General features: G+C 40.3%; 2 protein-coding genes across 2 annotated transcripts in view; one reads left to right on the plus strand and one right to left on the minus strand.

Annotated features, from left to right (window-relative positions):
• Positions 1-292: 292 nt before the first annotated feature.
• LOC5517942 (transcriptional repressor NF-X1) lies at positions 293-12,262 on the minus strand. The gene is made up of 27 exons (XM_048723524.1): positions 11,491-12,262; positions 10,301-11,356; positions 10,135-10,212; positions 9,709-9,759; positions 9,395-9,455; positions 9,007-9,078; positions 8,817-8,920; positions 8,656-8,691; positions 8,525-8,569; positions 8,215-8,275; positions 7,823-8,040; positions 7,411-7,526; positions 6,694-6,724; positions 6,380-6,453; positions 6,185-6,293; positions 5,143-5,262; positions 4,707-4,786; positions 4,172-4,273; positions 3,763-3,891; positions 3,538-3,623; positions 3,354-3,455; positions 2,984-3,025; positions 2,420-2,509; positions 2,067-2,133; positions 1,705-1,850; positions 948-1,058; positions 293-706 (listed from the first exon to the last, which is right to left on the minus strand). Exons 2-27 carry the CDS (start codon positions 11,352-11,354, stop codon positions 622-624), a joined length of 3,270 nt encoding a protein of 1,089 aa, XP_048579481.1. The 5' UTR covers positions 11,355-11,356; positions 11,491-12,262; the 3' UTR covers positions 293-621.
• Positions 12,263-12,354: 92 nt separating this feature from the next.
• Positions 12,355-25,995, plus strand: part of LOC5517882 (dynein axonemal heavy chain 7) — a 43,053-nt gene continuing 29,412 nt past the window's right edge. The window contains 35 exon segments of the mRNA XM_048721080.1: positions 12,355-12,604; positions 13,008-13,333; positions 14,080-14,182; positions 14,268-14,372; positions 14,929-15,007; positions 15,093-15,165; positions 15,360-15,485; positions 15,554-15,673; positions 15,947-16,130; positions 16,232-16,327; positions 16,439-16,522; positions 16,624-16,689; positions 16,835-16,921; positions 17,015-17,074; positions 17,169-17,222; positions 18,282-18,409; positions 18,504-18,582; positions 18,653-18,736; positions 18,908-19,048; positions 19,274-19,420; positions 19,531-19,667; positions 19,852-19,987; positions 20,257-20,520; positions 21,638-21,786; positions 22,237-22,368; positions 22,478-22,532; positions 22,634-22,720; positions 22,949-23,254; positions 23,978-24,275; positions 24,345-24,400; positions 24,500-24,609; positions 24,867-25,035; positions 25,179-25,281; positions 25,549-25,676; positions 25,750-25,833. Of these exon segments, the coding sequence (XP_048577037.1) occupies positions 12,599-12,604; positions 13,008-13,333; positions 14,080-14,182; positions 14,268-14,372; positions 14,929-15,007; positions 15,093-15,165; positions 15,360-15,485; positions 15,554-15,673; positions 15,947-16,130; positions 16,232-16,327; positions 16,439-16,522; positions 16,624-16,689; positions 16,835-16,921; positions 17,015-17,074; positions 17,169-17,222; positions 18,282-18,409; positions 18,504-18,582; positions 18,653-18,736; positions 18,908-19,048; positions 19,274-19,420; positions 19,531-19,667; positions 19,852-19,987; positions 20,257-20,520; positions 21,638-21,786; positions 22,237-22,368; positions 22,478-22,532; positions 22,634-22,720; positions 22,949-23,254; positions 23,978-24,275; positions 24,345-24,400; positions 24,500-24,609; positions 24,867-25,035; positions 25,179-25,281; positions 25,549-25,676; positions 25,750-25,833 (4,362 nt within the window). The 5' untranslated portion in view covers positions 12,355-12,598.

Genomic DNA, 25,995 nt, shown 5'->3' on the forward strand with positions numbered 1-25,995 from the left:
GAATTCAACTACCGTAAAATGCTCGTTTTAGCGCCGTTGAGCTTCCAGTAAGCACCCCGCTTTGCGCGAGCGCGTCCACTACGGCGTAAATATAAATAAAGAGTTGATAAATTGTCTGCGCGTCAGTCATGATATGAATGAAACACCATTTAAAAAGAAACATGTTTGTGATCTTGTTTTATCAGTTCATTCCATATATACCAGCTCCTGTCAGTTACATAGTTAGATGCACGCAGTGCGTATTTGCGGGAAGGGGGAATTAATACAGCAAAATACGTTTCCAAATAACATATTATGACACCAAGAGACAGTTTATTTCTTAGACTGTTCAATGCCCTACAAGAAACAAAATACTGTTCAGAATTTTCCACCATTTTCTGGGTTTATCCGGCTTTTCACAACAAAGAAAAGAAAGAGAGGAGACATAACAGCTTACGCGACGTTACCGAAGAAAAAATAAGACGGCCTTAATAATATAACGGCCAAACATTCGAGGACTGCCAAAATTAATTTGTTTGTACATTTTGAGTTTTAAAGATATAGTATCAAAATATAACAGCAATATCTTTATAATTTTCACATAACCAAACAATCACAGATATATGTGTGGTGGTGTGAAGGCTAATCGGCAAAATCGTCCGCAAAGTAGTCCGGGGCTTGTACCCAGGTTTTGCTCTTCGCATCTGGCTTTGAATCTTTGATGACCCTGTAAGCAATATCATGTCAAGCAATGATCAGACTAAAACATAAAATACTATTATCAACCACATTGGCTGGTAGCTTTGATTTAAAAGAAGATGTAACGAGTCAACCATTACAAATGAAACAGTCAAGCATTAGACCGCTTGTGGCAACCACTACGAGATTTTAAGTTGGCGAAAAGCTCTTGTGGTTATGGTAGCGCCTATCGCATGTAAAATACATGCAATTTGTAGTCACGTAATTACCTGGGTTTTTCTGCGGGCGTGGAGCCAAGGTACGGGACAAACACGGGCGCTGCGGGATTCGATTTGCTTGTTATTTGGGAAGTCAGCAAGACTGGAGGCAACCGAGAGTCCCTAACAAGAAACGAAATCTTAGTTATATAAAATGCAGGTCCTTTTTGAAGAATCCTTAACTAATTTTTACCAATATTTCTCCGGTTATAGTAGCTATAGTCGCGTTCTCCGGTCGTAATTCTGGACCATGTTTTGCCACCTTTCCCTGTCGCACCTGGTAGCCCTACCCACTGTTTCGTTTGGGCTTCTGGTCGTACTGCTGGCTATTTCATACCTGAAGCTGTAACCACTGTGTTTTTTTTGGGTTCCTGGTCATACTGCTGGCTTTATCATACCTGGCAGCTGTAACCACTGTGTTTTTTTTGGGTTCCTGGTCGTACTGCTGGCTTTATCATACCTGGCAGCTGTAACCACTGCGTTCCGTCAGGGTTCCTGGTCGTACTGCTGGCTTTATCATACCTGGCAGCTGTAACCACTGTGTTTTTTTTGGGTTCCTGGTCATACTGCTGGCTTTATCATACCTAAAGCTGTAACCACTGTGTTTTTTTTGGGTTCCTGGTCGTACTGCTGGCTTTATCATACCTGGCAGCTGTAACCACTGTGTTTTTTTTGGGTTCCTGGTCGTACTGCTGGCTTTATCATACCTGGCAGCTGTAACCACTGTGTTTTTTTTGGGTTCCTGGTCGTACTGCTGGCTTTATCATACCTGGTAGCTGTAACCACTGTGTTTCGTTTGGGTTCCTGGTCGTAACTGCGGCTGCACAGATTGTAATGTGACGCCAACTCGTGGATGATGCGTCGCTGGTGGGAGTTCATGGGATTAAACGCGTGCGACTTCTGCGTTAATGATCCCTGTTCATTAGAAAAAAACTTTAACGTTGTGGCGGGAATTCTTGTATAAGGGCGGATATTCCCGGGTATCAGTGGAAATTTCTGGGTAAGGGCGGAAATCCCTGATTATGGGTATAAATTCCTGGGTATCAGTGGAAATTTCTGGGTGTGGGTGGAAAATCCTGGGTATCATAGTAATTCATGGGTGTGGTTGGAACTGGAACTGTGCATTCTCACCTTGGTGGTACTTTCGATTAATCCATAAAACACTTCCTCAATGGATTTGATAAAGGGGAAGTTAAACCTGTGAGAACAAAAGACAGGATCAATAAGCATTACACATTAAAGATAATTTGAACATCACTGCAGAGGCAGGTCAGTACGCAGCTCTTACAAGCTGCAATTTGATTGGGCAAATGAACAATACCCGCACCCCGACACATTCTTTGTCGAACAAAGATAATAGGACACAAAGCAGCTGCATACTTACTCGCAGAGGCCGCTGTGGTTTGTGCTACCTGTGACAGAGAGGCGTTTTAGCCGCTGCCTAAGGCAGCAGGCTCTATATGTAGTAGTATGAGGGGACTTACTTTGCCTCGGCTAGCAGAAATGGTGAAAAGGTGACATTGGCAGAAAAGGCTGAAGATTCAGGGTTAACATCGAGTGCTTGGGCGAGTCTCCTAACAAGAAGTGAGCCAAGCATGATTTAGTCAAATAGCACAACCAATTCTTTATTATCTTTATTTAACAATATCTTTTTTAGCAGTTGCTCCAAGAGCGCCAGAAGGAGCTCATTCCATCAATTTAGAAATATTTGAGTGAGTGATATTTTACAGTTTTACAGAATGGTAAGTGGGGCGTCTATCAAATCTTAGAGTCCTTTATAGAACATTGAAAATGAAGAAACAAGTTTCGGTTTTGTTCTTCAGACCAAAAAATGATCCCCAATGAGAAATAAATGTTTTCTCTTCTTCTCCCATCTGTTCCGATTCGCATCACTAGCCAACGATATAGATATATGTCATTTTAAATAACCTTATTTGATTGTTGAAAAACAAATTCACCAGTCTGCCTTGTGAAAAAATATGTATGTGAGTTTTTCAAATAGAGGAAATGTTAAAAGAAATTTAACAGAACGAATTTCTACATCTTACCTATTCCGCTCTTGAATAGCACAATCTTCATTACATTCGATGCTGGAATAAACGTTATAAGTTAATAAAATAAAAGCACCGTTTAATATTGCTACCATTACACGTTTCTGGACAACAGACGGACCCGGAAATTCGACGTTTTCTTCGGCAAAAGTTACGGTATGTTTAAGGATATGTTATGGTGTAAATTAAGGTTAGACTGAGTTTGATGGTGAGTAATGACTCAAGTTAAGTTTTGTTTAGGGTATGTTTGAGTGCGAGTTATGTGAGGGTTGGTAGTGTTCCTATCCTATTAGATGATACATGCTGTGATTGGGGTGTGTTTGAAGGTGATGTGTGTATTGTGTTCCTATTCTGTTAGATACATTACTGTCTGATAGAGAACTGGTCATTCAGAAGAATCCCACTAATGTCAACCGTTTGTCCCAGTTGAATGTTCTTCATCTTGTCAGCCAGTGATTCTGTTGTAAACCTACAACATAATGAAATCCATCGCAAAACATGTTAATCTGCTGTCGCTGCATACATCAGAACTTTCAAGACAAGCAACTGACCGTTGGTACGCAGGTGCAGACTTATCACCTCCTCGCAAACACTGAACCACATCAGAGCGTCTACCACATTTACAGCTGACAGTGATCTAAACAAAAAGAGATCAAAACATAGCAGACTGTCTGTCTGCCTGGTCTTCCGTCCATCTGTTTGACTGGTGTGTTGTTGTGACGTCCATTTGTATGTTTGTCAGCAGATAAGAAGGTAACTCTAATAGGAATACTTGCCTTTACTTTGCATGGGACGGATGGGCAGGGCTGACCGGGGTGACAGGGGGCCCCGCATGGGTGATCGCACTCCTCCCGAGGGTTGGCACAGGGCTGTGTGCATGGCTCCTGTTCCCCAAGGCAAGGGGGCTGTGGGCAGTAAATATGTGAAAACAACAATATGCGCAAAACCAGGAGAGACATCATGACAAAAACAAAAACAAGTTTTGCATGAGTTCATATAAAGTTGACAACACTTGAGAAAAGCAGATTTTCTAAAAAACTTGACAGAACACTTTGTACACTTGCTAGTCCTATATACACCCTGATCCCTGTTATTTAGAACTTGTACGGCTAGAGGTATGTTATAAGCATATGATAGATTGATTATAAGGCAGTGATTTTAAGTATAGGGTGGTATAATGGTCACCTTATGGCAGGTCCTGGAACATGTATGCCCACACAGCAAGGGACGGTCACATCGCCGACCACAAGACACATCTGTCACATGACATGGAATGCTATGCCGAAGCTGGAATCAAATTGAAACGATGAACACTGTGCCACCATAAAAGATGCAGTACAAACTGACCCATCTAACATCAAAAAAATACTACTCTAAAAGGCAAGTTGATGATATGCTCCTGGCATTCTGTTCAGTTTCAAAATGATATAAAAGTAATGAATACTGTCTTTTAAAACAAAACAACTATGTTTATTTATATCATGTCTATGTCTGTAGCAGCCCCTCCCCTGCTCTGATGTCATTGGCATTGGAGAAATTTAAAACACATAAAATAGGGCTTGCTTTGGTTAAATGCCATTTAGACAAGGGCTTAGCAGTTGACTACCACTTATATCACTGTCATACTAACCTCATGTCCCCCTGCACACATTTTCTGGTTAAACGCCATTTAGACAAGGGCTTAGCAGTTGACTACCACTTATATTACTGTCATACTAACCTCATGTCCCCCTGCACACATTTTCTGGGTAAGTGCTGTGCAGGGCGGGCATACTTCTTCACTATGGCATGAGTGGTTCACTGAATCACAAAGGGAATAGGGTAAGAACAATCTCCTCCTTCTCTCAATGTCAAAAAATTGTTCAGATTTCATTATGATCCTAAAAGATGAGATGACATCTTAATTGATAAAGGACGGTTCCTATATGGTCGCTTTGATTGGGGGTTTTACATTAAAATGGAAATGTCCATTGTTCTGTGTTGGGATAACAATGGAAAATAGTGAAAAAAAGATACATGTAAGGTAAAAGTGAGGCTATACCATTCTTTTCCTTCCCTTTTTTCCTCTCTTAATCGATTAAAGTCTTCACAGCAATCATTTCTACAAGGCATGCGATTTCTCATACAAACCTCAGCTTCCTTTGCTATACTTTTACCTGGGTGTGAACAGGAGTGCTGCCGTGAGCAGGGGTAGGGGCAGTTGGGTGGAGGTGTCCCACAAGGGATGGGTGGGTAAAGAATCGTGGCCCCACAATGGCATGTAACTTCATCATAACCTAACAAAACAAGATGATCATAGAGCCCTCTAAAAATCAAATTCGAACTTTTTTTTAAAGTATAGCTTTTTTTATTGACCTCATAGCTTAATTTGTTTATCATACTGGCCAATGGTTCATGTATAAATGGTTCATGGCAAGACAGGGGAAGCATGTCAGTCATTGATTGGTTTATATGTTGTTCAATTTTGCGCTATTCAGGGGCAGGTCCAAGAGTTCTAAATAGGGGAGGCTCGAAGCAAAGGTTTCAAGAAAGGGGGGCCAGATTTATTGTTTTTCCGTGGATTTCCTTATATTTCTTGTTATTCTAGAGCCAAAAATGAAAAAAGGGGCCAGGGCCTGGTAGGCCCACCCCTAGATCCGACCCTGTTATTCCAGGAGGAGAAATACTGTAGAAGGGGCAAAAATTCTCCCAGTTATTTGGGAATCCCAATTTCTATTTTTGATTTCAATCAAGAGGTTGTGTTCATTGCATAAGCTGAGAATCAATGTTGGAAATTAAAGGCTGCAGATAGAGCACAAAAGGACATGACGGAAAAACATGACTTGACGCTTCAAATAAGCCCATTTCACATCAAAAAAGGCTGAGAATTTCTCTGAGTACTTAGTAACTTATAGAAAACAAAATATCAAGTGCGACTTTTTTAAAATTGATGTGACTTTTTGTAAAGTGTAATTGAAATTTGAGCTTTTCGTCCCTGAACTGATACACAGGGCAATGATGATCAAGGGAAAATTATCTTAAAAAGACAAAATCTGGTTATGCGCACTACGGCCTCACGTTATTTGTGTTTTGAAAATCAGTCCATTATACAAGGAACCTATAGCCATTGTAAGATATTTTGTCTCCTCTCTCTATCTGTAATTGCGTGTTTTCCAGGTTTTTCCGTCATGTCGCACAAAAGTGATTTTCAAGAATTACCGGTCATATAACAGGGGGGGCAGTATCCTCTGTGACACAACTCTAAACAAGTGTGTGTCCCACAGCGAAGCTTTTTCCCGCAGACCAGCTCACATCTGTGCTCTGTATCCTAGCATAACAAAAGATCAAGAGTCAAAACTCTGTTGCCCATCCTAGTTTGGAGCTGAATTAAGTTCTAGATTTTGATGAACCTACCACACAGCATTTCTGGTTACAGCGATGTCTACCACACTGCCGTTTCTTGTTGCACCGTTGATCACATAGAAAATCTAAGGATAACATGTTAACAACATGATGACAGTTACTGTAGATTCTAGATGGACATGTTACGCTTTGCCATAATAATTCAAAATTCCATTATCTAAATCACTCTAAAATTGTTTAAAAAGGCTTAGAAAATAAACATATCAGGGAAACCTTCTAGCCATATTTTTTGCAATATGAAAACCAATACAACAGTCGACATCTGACTTGGCTACCACATTTTCAAGTCATATTTACATGCTAACCTTCTGATGTCACTTCAATGCACCTGACTTTCTGCAATTAAATCAAACAACAAAATCCTTGATACTGTTTGATAGCCCTAAAATGTTGCTCCCTATTCAGGGAATAGCCATCAAGGAAATTCAGAAGATAAGCAGATCCTGAAAAATGTGAATATTGGGAAGAATTTCCCCTTAAGAGCCCAAGCACTGATCCTCATTTTGACGAATGTTTGGTGCTTTTTTGTATTATCCTCCCTTTCCATGACCACTTTCTACCTTGTCCAACCGCTTCTTGTATAGCCAAGCTTGTCCAGCCCTTGCCATTATATGTCATGCTTATTCACCCCACCTTATATACAGAAGTCAAGCCTGTACACCCCTTTTATTTAGTCTAGCTTGTCCACCCCCCCCCCCTTCTATACACAATAGTCTAGCATTGGTCACTTCCCTCTTTAGCCTGTCTACCGCCTCTTATATTGAATACATAGCTTGCCCACCCCCCCCCCTTCTATACACAGTAGTCTAGCATTGGTCACTCCCCTCTTTAGCCTGTCTACCGCCTCTTATATTGATTACATAGCTTGTCCACCCCCCTCCCCCTTCTATACACAGTAGTCTAGCATTAATCACTCCCCTCTTTAACCTGTCTACCGCCTCTTATATTGAATACATAGCTTGTCCACCCTCCCCCCTCTTATATAGTCTTGATCCACAAGTCGGGACCTATGTCAGCCCCACCTTAACAGTTGCACCACATCTGCATCTTAGGGATGTATCACCATCACAAGGACCACATGGACCGTGATGACAAGTCAGCTTGCAAGTGTGTGATGTTTCTTGTGCGCTGGACCCTTCTGCACAGCAAGAGTCAGTATTAATGGTAAACAAGGCATGACATTCTCGTTTTGAGTGATTTTAAGATAATATTCACAAACCCACTTCCCCTTCACAATGTTTTATTTAAACACCAGGGTTCAAAATTACGTCTGTAGCCAGTTAGCCAGTTTTTTTATTCTGTATTCCCCTTTCATATTTTGAGTATACAGGCTTTTTTCCCACCAAAATCCACAGAGCCGGCAAAATCTAGCAGATTTATAAAAATTATTTTGAACCCTGAACCCTGTTATGTCAGTATTGTACTTAGAATTACCTTGGCCGAGAGCACATGGTAACAGTCTCCCACACACAAGGCCACAAGTTGGGATGGGATCGAGGCATTGCTGTCTCATATTGTTCTCTCCTAAGATTTCAGTAAGTGCTGTTTTCCCACAAGGACAGTGGGATACAGCCTCTGGCTTGAGCTCACAAGACTTGCAGCTTCCCTTGTGGCAGACTTTTTCACAGTGGTGGTTGGAGCAGTCCAGGACTCTAATGGGAACAGTAAGAATTGTGAAATTCTTAGATATTTTTTTTATAATAACAGCTAAATTCATTGTTGCAAGACCACAGCAAATCCAAGACCCTTGTCTCGTTTGGGAATAGCAAGTAGTCAATCAAACTTTGCGCAACAACAAATTCAGTTGTAACATTGTTGAAACACACCTTTCACATCTATCCTCACAGCTGAAGTACCCAACATGGTCATCAACGATGTCATACTCTCCTGGAAACAAAATGACAGCACTGTTATTAGCTGGCTTGATAAGACCCATGTTGGTAAAGACGTCCTTCCCTATGATTCCAGATGGGTCCGCATGATTATGGTACATTTTATGGTGTGTTCATAAGTGTTATGTTCTAACAATAACAATAATAATAATAATTAAGTTCTCTTTACTAATCATTTAGTTTAGTTGTAGTAATACACTTCCCTGATCAGAAAACAATTAAATAATAATATTATCCTACTTACCTGTACCACACAGAACTTTTCTAGTAGTCTTGCTACAGTAGCAGTCTGCAAGGGTATGAAAAATTAGGCAACCAGAAAACAATAGCTCACATAAAAATTAAACAAAACCTTTTTTTTATATAAACACATACCCTGCTGAACTTCAACATCACAGGGATCACAAGGCCCTAACAACAAAGGAATATATCAGAGTTGATTACAGTAGGGAAGTGTTCAATGAAATCAAGAGTACAGAACTGATAAAAATAGTTTTGTTAAAAAATTGGAGAATAAGTTGAAGTGAAGACCATACCAGAATGGCAGGTACGCTGACAGTTGTGGTTCCCACAGTTCAAAAGTTTTTCACAGACATCTGTACACAGAATCACCCCAGTCTGACCACATCGAACTTGCTGACTGTGAAAACATAGAATTTACTGCTTTTTGTATTGTTTTTCTCTGTATAGTCCTAAGGAAAGCAAACAAATGACTTAAATGCTCACCTTGTTTTTCCACACTCACAGGATTTAGCCACCATAACAGGACAAGTAGGGCAAGGACCAGGGTGGCATAGTCTATTGAAAGAACATGATGATTTAAAAAAAAAGTTCTAGTTGGAGTAGTTTAAAAATATGGGGTTATTTTGCCTCTTATGCAGTTGTTCTTTAGTCATATGAGACGCAAAATATTGCAACAACTTCATAACAACAGTTGCCATCTATGAAAGCAAACCGATATAAAAGTGTAATACAGTCAAAGAAATCATTATGTTATTAATAACAAGTTGTCCTTTATGATGGGGAATAAGAAATTGTAAGTTATGCAGCAGTGTCTGTTATGGTACCTGTTTGATACATTATTATTATGGCTTCCTTGAAGATCTACACTTACAAGTTGCATTTATGAGGGCAGTTGTTTATATCCCTGCTCTTTTGGCAAAGTTCTCCACAGCCTATGTAAAAAAAATTAACCTGTGAAACCATTTACGTTAAGCATAATGTTAAGCAACCCATGCTGTGTCAGATCCTATCAGGTGACCCGAGGAATATAGTAGCTAAGTAAATTTGTTTTTTCGCCATGAGTTTTAACCCCTTTCCTTATGAAATACCCTTGTGTAATCTTGAGACATTGCATATGCAACTTAATAAAAGAAAAACTACATTATATATTAGTACTATTTATTTTTTATTTTGTAATTTACTTACTATGTGGGACAATACCCTCTCTTGGATTCCATCTTGGTTCTTTGAGTTTCCCTAACATGTAAAATGATATAAAATATATATAGATAGCTCTAAAACCAAAAAACATAATGCATAGAATTTTGCACCTATTTACAAATGCAATAATAGAAGAACGCCAACTCATCCAGATTCCTAGGTAACCAAGACATTGGGTACAAAGGATAAAAACAGTGGGGTAAAGGATAGGTCAGAATGAAAAGAATAGATGAGAGTAGTGGGCAAAAAAACCCAGTGCAAACTCTGTCAAAATATAAAAAAATTTCTGGCTACATAACCTTACTCATAAAATTCATTGCATTGCTTCACAATGTTCAAAATTCTCCCTCATTTTCATCCCCAATAATAAACATCTCATGGCATGGCACGAATTGCACATAGTCTACTTACCACAGAAACACCAATAGACATTAGGAACAGAGTTAGAGACATTTTGGCAAGCAGGGCACCTCCAGCCTCCATCTCCTCCTGTTAACCATAAATAGAAATAAGGTACAGTAACAACCCATAAATCTACATTTACATAGTGATCTTCTTTTGTTATTTGGGTACATACCTTTAACTTCTGAGGTAGCAGATGTTGCCCACTTCCTAGCGCACTTAAGGTGAAAGACATGGAAGCAGTTGGTACAACTCCAGATGGCACTGCTGCACCACACCTTCTCACAGCAGACCATGCACTCATATGTCTCACTCATTAATTGTTCTGTTAATGCAACCCCTTGAGCAGAATGATTTGGATCAACGAATGATGAGAAATCTGTACTTGATTTTTCCTTTCTACTCTTGAATGGGGATTTTCGAAAATATGCATTTTGCTTGTGAGGGGATCTCCAGCTGTCTTCAGATCCATAATGATAATCTGGGTATTTAGTTAGCTTAAAATTTCTTGAACCATTGTAATGGCCATTAGGATACCCTTTTTGCTCATGTGCTGTTGCATCAGACATGCTATTTTCGTAATCCATATTCTGCCTTCCTTCGTTTCTTCTTCTCCAGCTTGGCAATTCAGTTAAGCTTTTTCCCATCTGATCAAATTCTAAACCATTGGAATCTCCAACATGTTTGGGGTCCAATGGAGGTTTATCATCATACTTTAAATCTGGCCTTTGATTCCTTCCACGCCCAGACTTAGCTCTAGTATTTCCATGGTAATTATTTTCATTTGTATTTCTGCCTTTCCATTCCCCACTGGAGTCTCTAGGCCCAAATGGCTTCCCTCTATGTTCTCTTGCTCGGCCTCTGCCTTTTTGTCTGTCAGACACAGCAGCAGCTAGCTCACCCACCCCACTTTCTGACCCTAATTTGCCATTGCTACCAGTTGTTGAAAGTTTTTCATTTAGCCAGCCAATCATTTCATCATTCTTCTTCTGCGTCTTTTCTGTAGCAACAGCACCTTCAGCTGTGTCTCTGTTTGGTCTTACCCTGGTTCTCGGTTTACGGCGTCTGCCTCTCCGTTTCTCATCTACAGTAAAACCACCGTTTCTACTTGCACTGCTAGTAAATATTTCTTGGGGTTTTTGTTCTTCAGAAGTTGGCTTTCCGTCAAAGGATTCTGAAGGTTTATCCTTTACACTGCAAGCACTTTCATTGGAATAGCCACCCTCCATTTCTAAAAAGGGTTATATGACAGGTAAATAAGTGTCCCCATGTTTTATAAACGTGAAAAAGTGGACAAGAATGATAAAGAACAATTTGTGAGAAACCTTTGTGTATGGACATGCGTTTTGACCGACTAATACTTACATTATCTCTATAAAACACTGCAGGCGGCCTGAAGACACTGGTAGCGTACTGGTTAATTCGTGATCGAACGCAAACGGTCGAATTTTCACATTTTTATGTTGTTTTGATGGCGCAATGAAAAACGAGAACTATGTTTTTATAGAAGTCCGCTGATAAGTAACGCGGCGCAAGGTTAGTCCTCAGACCACAGGAAGCCCAGAGTAACCAAGTAGATTACATCGGAAGTTGTTTTTTTTCTAGGTCGGTACGTACAGAGAAAAACCGTTGGTCTAGAAATGTAATCTCAGTCTATGCAAAAGCCTAAAGGAAAGCCATTAAAAGTATTTTGGGCATAGGATAAATAGAAAATAGTAGTTAAAGATAGTCAAAAAAGGATCTAGGCCATCGTAGTCTATTTATAAACCCTTCCACGTCGGTGGATATTGTAACTTGAAAAAAAAGGGAAAAAATAGAGATGAGTTCAACTATCTTGGCATGGCTGTTGACGGCCGCCTATTCACAGATGCTATCCCACTACTGTCGAACGCGGGAGCTTTTGCCTGCTGTGTTTCCACCCTGGGCCGGTACGCTCCTCTTTAACCAACCTGGTGACTCGGGACTCCTCTCAAGGCACCATATTGACGCCCGACTTAGCGCGGACACCCGATCGACATAGCACGACCGCCATCAGGAATCCACACCTCAAGCCATTCAACATCTCTAGCCTCCAAGCAGCTGGATTACAGGCATGCGCCACAATGCCCGGCTGATGACGTTACCTTCAAAATAACCTAGTCTATTGGGTCTTTGTTAGAATTTTCACAAGGCGTTCTATGAAAATAGTCGCGTTCTCCCGGGTTCTAGTGTATGGAGGTTGCTATAGAAACTAGGATTAGTGAAACCCGAGGATAAAGATGGCGAATGCGAAGTCCTCGACCAGAGGGATGTGATAATTCCGATTTCTTTGTCTCATTTTGAGAATTTTGCAAGATCGAAAAAAAACGTAATCTTGCACGAATATTGAGCTAGAGGATTCTAACGTTGCGATGCCATTTCGTGTTGGCAAACTTTGCTGAAATTCATCGAAAGTGTGGAAAACACCTCATTATTTTGGGACACTCCGATAAACATGGAGGTACAAACGGTAAATACCTGGCATTTTCCCTTTTCTGGTTCATTCCATTTTATAAGTTTGCATTTTTGTATATGTTTGTACTGGTGTAAGTCACTGTATAGTTGGATTTCTGGTTATCCTCAAGTATAGTGATGTGGTGGTCTAAGTTTACCAAATGTTGTCGTCTTGGTTTGGTGCTCATTGTTATTTTGGTTTCCCCACTTTTTGAGGAAATAAACTCTTCTTTTATTCAAGTAATTTGAACTCATTTAACTATTATCGTGATCGTAAGAGTTCTTTCGCGAGTGAGGTATTTGATAGATTTATTGGTCAAAAGTATTACCGATTGTATGTTGATTTTAGTACTCTATTAAAGTCTAAACATCTATCCCCATCATTTAATTTGTGTATGGTTTATACTTAGGGTGGTACAAAGCAGAAGGGCAGAGATCCACACACCCCAATAAGATTCCTGCCTCAACTGCCTCAGACCAGGACAAAGCCAGCATGGCAGGAGGCCGCTCCATCCTTCCAACTCAGCAACAAGCGTGAACAGGAAGACGACTTTTTAAATGGCATGGCCAAAAAACCTAAACACTTGCGTAGTAAGACATGGGATGTTCCAAATGGTAGGGGGTCACCCACTTCACCCCCTGTCCCACCTATTAATGGAAAGAAACAGGCAGCTACCTCCTACGCCCCTAAAAAAGACAGAGAAGCGTTCCGAAGTGCACTGGTTAACATAATTATGTGAGTATTGTATGGTGTACAGTTTAAAAAAATAATAGTAGTCAACTAAAGGGGGGACAATATCTTTTCTGACCACAATCACCAACAACAAATCTTTATTTGCACATAGTTCAGATTATCTATTATTAGTGCCCATACAGTAATGAGCTGCATTTATAATTCCTGTTGCCAACCCCTCATCAAATATCTAATGGTCTGCTATAGCTAACTACTATTCAGTCATTCTTAGATAGATGTCATAAACGCTGGTTCGTATCAACAACTGTTTGTATAAGAGATATACTCGCCAAGCAAGAATGTAAACTGTATGAAAAAGCTGTAGCCATTCCAAACCACCCTTTACATTCTTACTTACCCGCTATAACAGAAACCAAATACAATCTTCGTGGTACACGCTATGTAACACCAAATGTAAAAACTGAACTCTTTAAGAACACTTTTACCAACAGAATTGCATGTAACCTAGTAGCTAGTCTTATCTTTCAGCATTGATTGTAACATAGGAGATGTGTTTTTATCCTTTTATAATAAAGATTATTATTACTATTAGCTCCCTATTGATTAGCCTACCTGTACTTAACTACAAAGTCTAAAAAAATCACAAAGTATTTACCTTTCACTAAAATGCTATTTCTCAAATACTCAGCATATTAGAGTAACATTGTGTTGAACTTGTAGTAATCTTATAAAAAGACTATGTGTTATTATCTCTGCTTTACCAAAAACACTGCATGTTGTTGTAATAGGCAAGATGGGGCTGCTCCACCTCCGAGGCCATCCTCAGCGGGAGCCGAGCTTCCTCCATTAGAGAGGACAGGATCTCCAACTGCTGCTGAAAAAGATATTTTGGTGAGGGATTTTTACCCACAGCATGAGATGGATGTATTTCTTATTTTCTTTTGGACTCAATTAAATTTTCTATCCTCCAATACAGAGATACTACTACTACATCCACAATGGCATAGACACAGAGCATGTTGCGCCAATGGAGGACTCATGGCTTGATCATGTTCTTAGTCTTGTGCCCAGTAGGCTTAAGGTATTGTGAAAAAAAACTTGAGCTATTGAAGCTTGAACATTAAGATGCTTGTCACTAACAATAGAGCTTAATACAATTTGTTTATCAAATGGAAGCCCTCCAAGCAATAAGAAGGGTTTTGTTAAAGGAGAACCACTACGCCTGCTTAGAACTAACTCTGACTTTGATAAAGTCACAACTGAAATCAACAATTTTAAAGCCCATCTCTTAGAACGAGGCTATCCTACTGATTTCATGGAACAAATTCTATCGGAAGTTGTTTTTTCTGACAGGCCCGAAGCGCAAGAACACTAAAACATCTAACAAACGAATCCTGCCATTTATAACAGAATACAACCCGGCAAGCCCGAATCTCAAAAAGATTCTAATGAAACACTGGCACATTATCATGGCTCAACCTTACACAAAGACTTTTAACTTAGAGCTAAAATCCCTAAAAAAGACTAACTTGGGCGGTTAGCAGTTTATTTATTGTGAACGTAGCAAGAGGGCAGTAGGCAATATTCTAAACACTAGAGCTTTGACTGGATCAAAATTCAAAGTTTTTTTATTCCAGGATGGCCTGGAAGTTTGCATTGAGAATTTATCTGATGAGATGAAGGAGGATTATCTTCTCAGTGTTAAAAAGGCTATAGGTATGTAAAGAAAGGATTGTTAAAAAAAATAAATGCTATAGTAGCTGTGTACTTATTTTATATAATTTGTCCGCATCTTTTTTAGTTGATTTTGTGCTGAAGGATCCAAGGGAGAAAGAAGAGGACAAAAAAGAGGAAGTCTTGGAGCACAGAATAGAGTAATGAATACCTTCTACTCACAAACAAATTTGCCAATTTTTTTTTTTAGTTTGGACTACTGTATTATGTGAGGACCTATTTTGCCTGAATTGCCTTTTTATATTTTTACCAATTTCACCACAAATAGAAAAAAAAGCAAACAAATTCTAGTATAGAAAAAAAAACATGTGTTAAAGTGAGCTGTATTTTCCAGATTGGATCAAGTCCCCAAGCCATGGTACAAGTCGTACCTGATGGCTTCTGCAGCAATTGAACAAGACCTGTTTGTAACAAACCCGACAATGGCTGGAGTACTGGACCTGTGGCACAAAACATTTGGGTAAGCATTACAAAAAGGTTGGATAATTGATGAGACAAACATTGAGCATATTATTTATTACTTCACAGGACATTACGGCTTGTGGACAAGAATGATATCCAAATGAGACCTGAGGCACTAGAGCTTGCAATGTTCCAAAATGTTGTGATGAGACACATTGAAATAGCCAAAGAGACACTGCTAAAGAGGTACTGTATGTTATGCTAACTCACAATAGTTCTTTTTGTTAGTCTTACATGTTTGATGTCTTAGGTCAACTCTTGCACTACTCCATTAGATGCTTGACAGTCTTGTTGTGGGAAAAGGCCTTACAAAAGGCAAACCTGGGTTTGACCAAGAGATATGGTGCAAAACACCCCAAAAATCATGGTCTCAGAATCTGTCATGCATGAATAAGCGATACACTTGTCTGCAGTAAGCTTGTTATCTTTGGAAATCACAGCATTGATTATTGTTTCCAGATGGTTCCCAGAAGTCCAGAATATTTACTATCAAGGAAACAAGCGTAAGCAAGTCCCTAGCAACCAGAATGCTAAGAGGTTAGAGGCCTTCTTCAACTCTGCATCTGTGCTGATGACTAACCAACTGCAGATGTTGGCTCTAAATTCCATATCAGACTACACAGAACTCTTCTGTCCTCCATCGGTAAGTGTGGCTTAGTTAAGCTAACTATAGTTAACCTACAGTACTTCATAAAGAATGGAATAGAGCGAGTGCTGATGACTGTTTTATCATTTCCCCTCCAGTCTTCAATAAGGGTGCTGGAGCATCCAGGATTCATCATGCGTCTTGTCCTGGAAGGTGACACTGTCAAGTTTGAGCCAGACTTTAAAGATTTTGAGGTGTGTGAGCATTGACTCGAGTCACAAGTTTGTTCCATTTACAGTACTCTGTATTGAGTCTGTAAATCAATAAATCATGGAATGCAGAACATGTGTTTTTTTTTACCCCAGGTTGTTCTCCTGAATGTCTATGATGTAATGATTAAGGCTGTCATGGTTGTGCCACGGGTGGAAACTAAGCTGTATTCAGAATGGGTAAAATATTTTATTTCTACCTGAAATGCTGTGCATATCTATATAAAATAAGGTCTCTTTCAGTACTTATTTGCATTTGTTTGCTTTACATGTTTTAAAAGTCTGGGACCAAGAAGACCTTGAAACCTATTATTTCAGAGGAGATTGTCAATGAAGCAAAAGCCAAGGTACTGTAAAGTATCCATTCATAACCAAGTGAACATAAAGTACATAGTGCTATTTTGCTACTGTATGCCTAGTTTTGTCTAGGTATGTGTTTCATGTACACCACATGGCTGGTCATAATTTTATCGTTGTGTGTTTTTACTTCAGGTACATGCAGTCATTGAGCATGAAATGGCAGGACCAAAGGAGCATCTCAAATTTTATGACAAATACAAAGATTTAATAACAAGAAAGGTATGTTTCCCAATAGATGATCAATAGAAATCATCATCACAATATTTGTTTGCTCGGTTAATTTAATTTTTACCAATGATTTTTTTTTCACAGGCTGAAGCCGATGTTGATCAGTTCCTTTTAGAAGGTCACAAGTTCAACAGATTTTCTAAGGTATAACTGTAGCTCTATCCTGTAAAATGAAGAAGTCACTAGTCAAACAAACCAAAAATAATTAGAATTAATGGATTTTGTGCTATTGTTCTAGGAAGTGGAGAAGTTTGCCAAACTTGTTGATGAAATCCAATACAACTCCAGAAAGGTAATAGACACAATTTACAAAGAAAAGAAAATTGAGGATTACTCCCATTAACTTGTAAACACTCTGAAACAGGTAATCTTCAATGGAAAATGTCTGGATAAGAACAAACATGTTAGTGATTGCATGGACAGCATTTGTGGGTGCACTTTGCACTTATCTCGTGCTATTAAATATTAGTTTGTTTTGCATGAGACATGCGCCGTGTGCATGCTCCGGTCTTTTACTTTTGACAAAGAAACAAGCACTTTTCCATTAAGGTAAGGTAATACAAGCAGCAAAAACGTACAACTTTTGTGGCAGCTTTGCAAAAAAATGTTCGAAGGTGATGTTTCACATTTTATTAACGGCGCACAAACTTTTGTCGCAGCAAAAGATGAATTTATTCTTGCTGTTAATTCGCCATCGTTTCCATTTGTGACACTGATGTGTGACTTTCGTTCAACCAATCACAAACCTTATTGCAACTGCTTGCGTATGCTTGACGTCTTTTTGCTGCGAGAAAAGTTGGGATGATGCAGTAATACGGGCTACATCTCCGACTTTTGTTGCAAAAAGTAGGAACCATCTTCGACTTTCTGCAGCAAACTTTTTCAACTGGCAACACAAAAAGTTTGCTGCGACAAAAGTTGGAGCGCCGGTAGTAAAACGAGCAACGTCACTTACAAACTTTTTTCACAGCAATGCTGCCACAAAAGTTTACGATTTTGCTGCTCGTATTACCGTGCCTTTTCATGTGATGTGCATCACCGATACTACCGTATAAAATAAAGCAATTACTTAATTGCTAATTTATAGTACAGTAGGTGATTTTGCAGTTCTACATTCACCTAGTAATAAGATCGTGCTGTGATAACACACAGCTCTTCATGGGTATCAAATAAATGAGCAAACCAGTGTAATTGAAGGCGATTTCAGGTTTTGAAAACTTCACCATTCTTGTTCACGTCCTGCTTACCATCATCATGATTTTGGCTGTCCGCAACGATAGCTATGAAAAATTGATTCTTGGGGTGTAGGATGTATACCATGCGATGTCTGATGTTCTATTGTACGTTGTAGGTTATTAGAGTTGGCATGTTTGAACTGCACTGTGATGAGCTGATTCGAGCCCTGGCAAAGAGAGGAGATGGGCTGAGAACAAAGCTACTGCAGAGAATGAGCAAAGATCACCAAGTGCTCAACAAGATGTAAGTCACCATATGACGTTGTTATGGTTATGATTACTGTATGTAGGATACTGATTATTCAGATGGTTATAATGTTTGTTTTTCGTTATTTTAGGTTGTGTGAGGAGTATGAGAAGATTGCAGAGAAAGCTTTGACATCTCCAGCAAATACGGAACACTTGATGGAGCTGAAGGTACCCTCAAACTAAGCTAGGAAAGTTTATGATAAACATTGCTTTCTCATCGCTTGTTATCGTATTGTAGAATTACATCGAACAAGTGGAGAACGAAACGATATTTGATCTCGAGAAGCGTCTAGTGGAAACTAAGAGCCGACTTGGTTTCTTGGTAAGGACAACTTTTTTAGTTGTACGTTAACTTCAGAAATAAAGCTCCTTAGCAGATTATTTAAGATCCGTTGATTTAGATGAAGAATAATTCATACTGACAAATCAAACCTAACAAAGGAGTTCTGGTACCTTCTACTGTATTTATACTTAACAAAGTTTTGTGTAATAGGTGGATTATGCCTCGTTTTCTCCGGCCGACATGCGACTCAACAACAGCGTGTTCCAATGGCATTTTCGAATGCCTGAGGTGTTCGAGGAGCACAAGAAGATCGTGAACGCTAATCGCGTACAGTACGAGAACAGTCTCAAGGTAAGTCTATCACTGTCACCTATTTATTCGTTCATTTATGTTTTGTATGAATACTGCTTTCAACCATGTACTCACATGACCCACATGATGTAAGCACATCTTAGCTATTTTTTTCTGACACCAGCGTAGTAAAGCTCAACGAGTGTGATGTTTAATGTCATCCTGGAATCATCAAAAAGACTTTATTTTCGTCGTTTTCAACCGCTTGATGTTTGTTTGTCACAGATGCGCCGTGAGAGGTTCGTTGAAGAACTGGAGAGCTACTCCAAGCAACTTGAGGAATTCCAGACTTTCGGTGATATGTCTGAGGTTCCACGGTATCTGAAGAAAGCACAAGCGCTTCACCAACGCTTGGAGACTGCTGCAGAAAAGGTACTGAGTTTAGAAGTATTTCTTGGCATTCTTTTATTCCTTTTTAATGTATTGTGATTCCTGTCTTTGTAATCTCTTCATTTCCGTTTTGGCCGTTTTCATTCGTCCAGATTGTAACATTTAACGTGGAGGAGGAAGCGTTCGGATGGGACACAACCTCATACCCCCAGCGTCAACAGCTCATCAACACACTCAATCCCTACCTGAAGCTCTACGAGACAACTGTCGAGTTCCAGAACAAGTATAAGTAAGTACCTCTGTAACCCATATCATCAGCTCGTCACTACCTTTCGTATCGCTAAAACTCTTATAATTCCACCCTTCTCGTCACTTACACTACACCAACCTCAAACTTTAAAACAGAGCCAAGGATTGAACATTTAACGGTGAAAGGTACGTTAAGCTGATAAAACGTCTTTTCCTTTGCGCAGAGAATGGATGGAGGGCCCATGGGGAACCATTGACCCAGACAAGGTAGAAAGCGAAACTGGTAACTACTGGCGTTCTCTCTACAAGTTGGAGAAACAGCTGACGGAAGTACCTTTGGCTCAGAGGATCGCTGGAAGGGTGAGGGATTACTGGTACACTGATATACAATAGTGAAGCAAAAGTTTTATGAAACCTTGACCTCCTGGAATACTCTGAGAGACTTGCGTGACTTGATTTGAACCTCGATATAACCATAGTCGTCTTATAATGCCGATTGAACGGTTTATGTCTACTATGTTTTTTGTTGTTGTTGTCAAATGCCACATATACACATATACATATACATGCAATAGCTAAGCATGATGTTTCGAATTTTCATTTATGTTTGCCTTTGGTGGTGTTTTTAGATGAAAACCAAAGTCGAGGAGTTCAAGGAGTACCTCCCCCTGGTCCAAGTGGTGTTCAACCCCGGTCTGCGGGACCGCCACTGGGAGCAAATGTCCGAGATCCTCGGATTCCCACTCAAACCAGATGAAGACATGAATCTCGCCAAGATGGCAGAGATGAACCTTGAGCCGTACCTGGCACAATTTGAGACGATCAGTGAGGCAGCAAGCAAGGAGTTCTCCTTGGAGAAGGCGATGGAGAAGATGGTTGGAGAGTGGGACGCGGTACGTTGCGGATATCCTAAATATTACTACACTTATTCGTTTGGCTGATTATGATGTGTTTAAGTAACATTGTGTCTGCATGATGTTTCACTGTTTATGTGTTTACATGACGTGATGCGATGTGTGACTGTGTGTCCACATGACGTGCGTGATGATGCATGACTGTGTGTCCACATGAGGTGATGTAATGTATGACTGTGTGTCCACTGACGTGATGCGAAGTATGACTGTGTGTCCACATGACGTGATGCGAAGTATGACTGTGTCCACATGACGTGATGTGATGTATGACTGTGTGTCCACATGACGTGATGTGAGGTATGACTGTGTGTCCACATGACGTGATGTGATGTATGACTGTTTGTTAACAGCATGTGTGTGCCTGACTGTTTGTCCAAATTATGTTTGACTGACTACTATATGTGTCCACATTACGTGACGTATGACTATGTGTTCACATGATGTGTTTCACTAAATGTGTGTCCACATGATGATGTGTTTCACTGATTGTGTGCCTTCGTTTCCAGGTGGAGTTTGTAATGATCCACATAACGTGACGTATGACTATGTGTTCACATGATGTGTTTTACTAAATGTGTGTCCACATGATGATGTGTTTCACTAATTGTGTGCCTTCGTTTCCAGGTGGAGTTTGTAATGATCCACATAACGTGACGTATGACTATGTGTTCACATGATGTGTTTCACTAAATGTGTGTCCACATGATGATGTGTTTCACTGATTGTGTGCCTTCGTTTCCAGGTGGAGTTTGTAATGATCCACATTACGTGACGTATGACTATGTGTTCACATGATGTGTTTTACTAAATGTGTGTCCACATGATGATGTGTTTCACTGATTGTGTGCCTTCGTTTCCAGGTGGAGTTTGTAATGATCCACATTACGTGACGTATGACTATGTGTTCACATGATGTGTTTTACTAAATGTGTGTCCACATGATGATGTGTTTCACTGATTGTGTGCCTTCGTTTCCAGGTGGAGTTTGTAATGATCCACATTACGTGACGTATGACTATGTGTTCACATGATGTGTTTTACTAAATGTGTGTCCACATGATGATGTGTTTCACTGATTGTGTGCCTTCGTTTCCAGGTGGAGTTTGTAATGATCCCTTACCGCGAGACAGGGACACACATCCTGTCGTCTATTGACGATATCCAGACGCTCCTTGATGACCAGATCGTCAAGACACAGACGATGAGAGGATCACCATTTATCAAGCCTTTCGAGAACGAAATAAAGTAAGAGCATCATAGATAAACAGTTTCGTATATTTTGCCGTGAAGTCAGCGTGAGCTGCATCACGGTGTCCGAGTACAATAGCCTTGAATGCTCTGCCGTGTATAAAAGCCTGATTCATGTGCCATAAACAATCGTGCTTCTTGTTTCGTGGACAAGATAACAGGAGTTAATGGCTTTCACAATATATCGTGCTCAGGTTTTCGTATTGTGTACAATATAGCTTGATTGCCGTATCTTGCGTGTAAAGAAATTGTGATTTCTGTGTCCCATACAAAAATGTGTGATTTCTGTGCTTGATTGTCGTGCCGCGTACAAAATAGCGTGATTGCCGTAATATGTATGGGCGTTTTCTTGTGACATGTATAAATGCGTGATTGTCGTGCCGTGTACAAGATAGCATGATTTCCATGTGCCATATAAGAATGTGTAACATTGTGTTTGTGTGTCAGGGAGTGGGAAGGCAAGCTGATCCTGACCCAGGAGATCATAGATGAATGGCTCAAGGTGCAAGCCACGTGGCTGTATCTAGAACCCATCTTTAGCAGTCCTGACATCATGGCACAGATGCCAGAGGAGGGGAGGTGAGGCACATAAACATACACACCAGCTAAAGTGTACACCATATACGTACATCTCTTTGCATTATACATGTATCAAGGTGCTTATGGAAGTTATTTCGCTTGTCCACAGGCGTTTTAGCACAGTTGATAAAAACTGGCGTGAGACCATGAAAGTGGCTGTCCTGGTGAGTATAAATACTCTAATGTTTTGGTTATCAAAAGCTGGACTGCTTGTAATGCTTGTTATTTGTACGATCATCGCATTAAATACCTCTTTGTCTTGTAGGACAAACATGTGCTGACTGTTATTGGCATTGAGAAGATGCTGGAGAAACTGAAGAAATCGAACGAGTTGCTGGAATTAATCCTCAAGGTACCTTGTCCGTAAAATGACTGTCGTCGTATGAACGCATCTTGATTCTCATATGATAAAACTGTTTATGGGTAAAATATTTTACTCATTCCTGGGATGAATTCTTGTGAACCTATATAAGTACGATCGAAATGTCTAGGATTTTCGCTTTTGGCACGTGCCACGCTTCAGATATAATCACGTCTTGCTTTTCAACTGCCAATGTTTCTAATGATTTGTATGTACTAGGGATTGAACGAGTACTTGGAGAAGAAACGACTCTACTTCCCGAGGTTCTTCTTTCTCTCCAACGATGAGCTTCTTGAGATTCTCTCCGAGACCAAGGACCCCACGAGGGTGCAGCCCCATCTGAAGAAGTGCTTTGAGGGCATTGCCAGCCTCCAGTTCACAGATACTCTAGACATCACACACATGAAGAGCTCCGAGGGTGAGCTTGTGCTCCTGAAGGACGTCATATCAACCTCCAAGGCACGCGGTCAGGTGGAGAAGTGGCTGCTTGAGCTTCAAGAGGACATGGTGGCAAGTGTCAGGAAGGTAAGACCAAACTCCTTTTACTCTTAGTCAGAGTAGAACGCCGCTTTCTTCCTGAGGATCAAAGTGACACGTTAAGTATTGTCAGGAAGGTAAGACCAAACTCTTCTTACTCTTAGTCAGAGTAGAACGCCGCTTCCTTCCTGAGGATCAAAGTGACACGTTAAGTATTGTCAGGAAGGTAAGACCAAACTCTTCTTACTCTTAGTCAGAGTAGAACGCCGCTTCCTTCCTGAGGATCAAAGTGACACGTTAAGTATTGTCAGGAAGGTAAGACCAAACTCTTCTTACTCTTAGTCAGAGTAGAACGCCGCTTCCTTCCTGAGGATCAAAGTGACACGTTAAGTATTGTCAGGAAGGTAAGACCAAACTCTTCTTACTCTTAGTCAGAGTAGAACGCCGCTTCCTTCCTGAGGATCAAAGTGACACGTTAAGTATTGTCAGGAAGGTAAGACCAAACTCTTCTTACTCTTAGTCAGAGTAGAACGCCGCTTCCTTCCTGAGGATCAAAGTGACACGTTAAGTATTGTCAGGAAGGCCAAAATCTAAATATGATTCAGATAAGTCCTGTTTGTGTGAGTTTGTTGTGACAGTCGATTAGAAAAAAACAGAGATAGTTCTTGTCATACAGCCTTTCTTTGCTAATCTATATTACATTTGAATATCCTTTTTTCCTTCATTTCTACCATGTGGACTCATGTCTCCATATTGTGCCCCTCTCCCTAGGTGATCATGGAGGCGATGGAGGCATACTTGAAAGAGGAGCGTGTCAAGTGGGTGCGTGACTGGCCTGGACAGACTGTCCTCTGTGTTACCCAGTACTACTGGACGGCAGAGGTACACAAGGCTATCCGCGGTGGCCAGAAGCAGCTTGACCAGTACTTGCAGCAGAACAATTCTCAGATTGATGACATTGTGACCCTTGTGCGAGGAAAGCTATCCAAACAGAACCGTGCGACTCTTGGCGCACTTGTGGTACTTGATGTGCACGCCAGGGACGTGTTGACAAAGCTGTGTGAACTAGGTCAGTTGAAGCCCTTGTTTGTATCGTGAATTAGTAACGTGAATATTAAATGTAAGCATGATCTTGCAGGAATATCATCAGAAGATGATTTCGAGTGGCTTGCTCAACTGCGCTATTACTTTGAGGTAAGAAGTGTTTTCTTAATCATCTATACATCATTAGTTGTCCTGTGAGTGTTTGCACTGTTTATTAATGTTTTAAATGTACATAATACTATTAATCAGGAGGAGAATGTCATGACGCGGATGATCAGCGCTCACTTGGCTTACGGCTACGAGTACCTCGGCAACTCGGGTCGTCTTGTCATAACTCCGCTCACCGATCGATGCTACAGGTAACTATTACTTTCTGATAAACTCCTGAAGCGGATACACCTTTCATTATGCGTGTGCTCAGGCATTAACGCTTTCCAAAATGAATGTGGAGCTTGGAGTCACTATCACGGGGTCTCACATATAGCATTAGTATTTCTTCTCTAACTCCAACTTTAAAGGCTTCCTAACTTGCATCCCATAAAGAAGAAACAAGTATTGCTCATCTATAAAACTGAATACTCCAGGGCAGTATTAATTGTTTTTTTTTTTTGTGTAGAACACTGTTCGGTGCGTTGCAGCTTCACCTGGGTGGAGCACCCGAAGGACCAGCAGGTACAGGCAAGACTGAGACCACCAAAGACTTGGCTAAGGCTGTCGCCAAACAGTGTGTCGTATTCAACTGCTCTGACGGCTTGGATTACATCGCTCTCGGAAAATTCTTTAAAGTGAGTTGTTCGATTTTTTGGTTACCTACCCTGCCGTAGTGCAAGTCATCGACCCCACCTTGAAAATAATTTTAATATTTTATAAATTAGTTATCGTCTCAGTATTAAAGAGCTGCGTTTCCTATGTGCTTGTTCCCCTGCAGGGTTTGGCATCGTGTGGCGCTTGGTCGTGCTTTGACGAATTCAACCGTATTGACTTGGAAGTATTGTCCGTCGTTGCACAACAGATTCTCACCATTCAGATGGGTAAGTTCGTGAAGTTCACCACAACCTCAAGGTCATAGTATTAGTGTCTAACAAAGTAATTTTTCACCTTTCGGACTAGATTTTGTATTAAATACTGTACATACATGTCTATAAATATAACACTATTTATATATATGAGTGCTCCGCGTATTATGTTCCAGTAAAACGACCTACGCCATCATCATGATCTCAACTATCTATGTACATGCTTCCATGTATTAACGTACGTTTATGAAGGGTCATTCATTCCTTTATTGTCTGCTTCAGGTATTAAGTCTGGGGGCGACACCCTGCTTTTCGAGGGCACGGAGATCAAGTTAGACCCAACATGCGCCGTCTTCATCACAATGAACCCTGGTTATGCAGGACGGTCTGAGCTGCCAGATAACCTTAAGGTTAGCCCGGTATTGTATCCAAATCCTGTTAATCCGACTTATAACTAACCATGTTGGTGTTGTTCTTACGCAGGCACTGTTCCGTACTGTCGCTATGATGGTGCCTAACTATGCCATGATCGCCGAGATCTCCCTCTACTCCTATGGATTCGTCAATGTATGTATTCTCTACAGGAAGTGATAACCTAAAATATCAGTAATGTATGGACTTTGGTGGTGAAGATTGTAACCGCTTGGACATCGCATTCTACCTGATACATCTCTAGAACTTTAATGAGAAAATGATGAGCAGGTATAATAGTATTAGTGTTACCAAACT

This window comes from Nematostella vectensis, chromosome 2 (genome assembly GCF_932526225.1).
Source record: "Nematostella vectensis chromosome 2, jaNemVect1.1, whole genome shotgun sequence".
NCBI lineage: Eukaryota > Metazoa > Cnidaria > Anthozoa > Actiniaria > Edwardsiidae > Nematostella > Nematostella vectensis.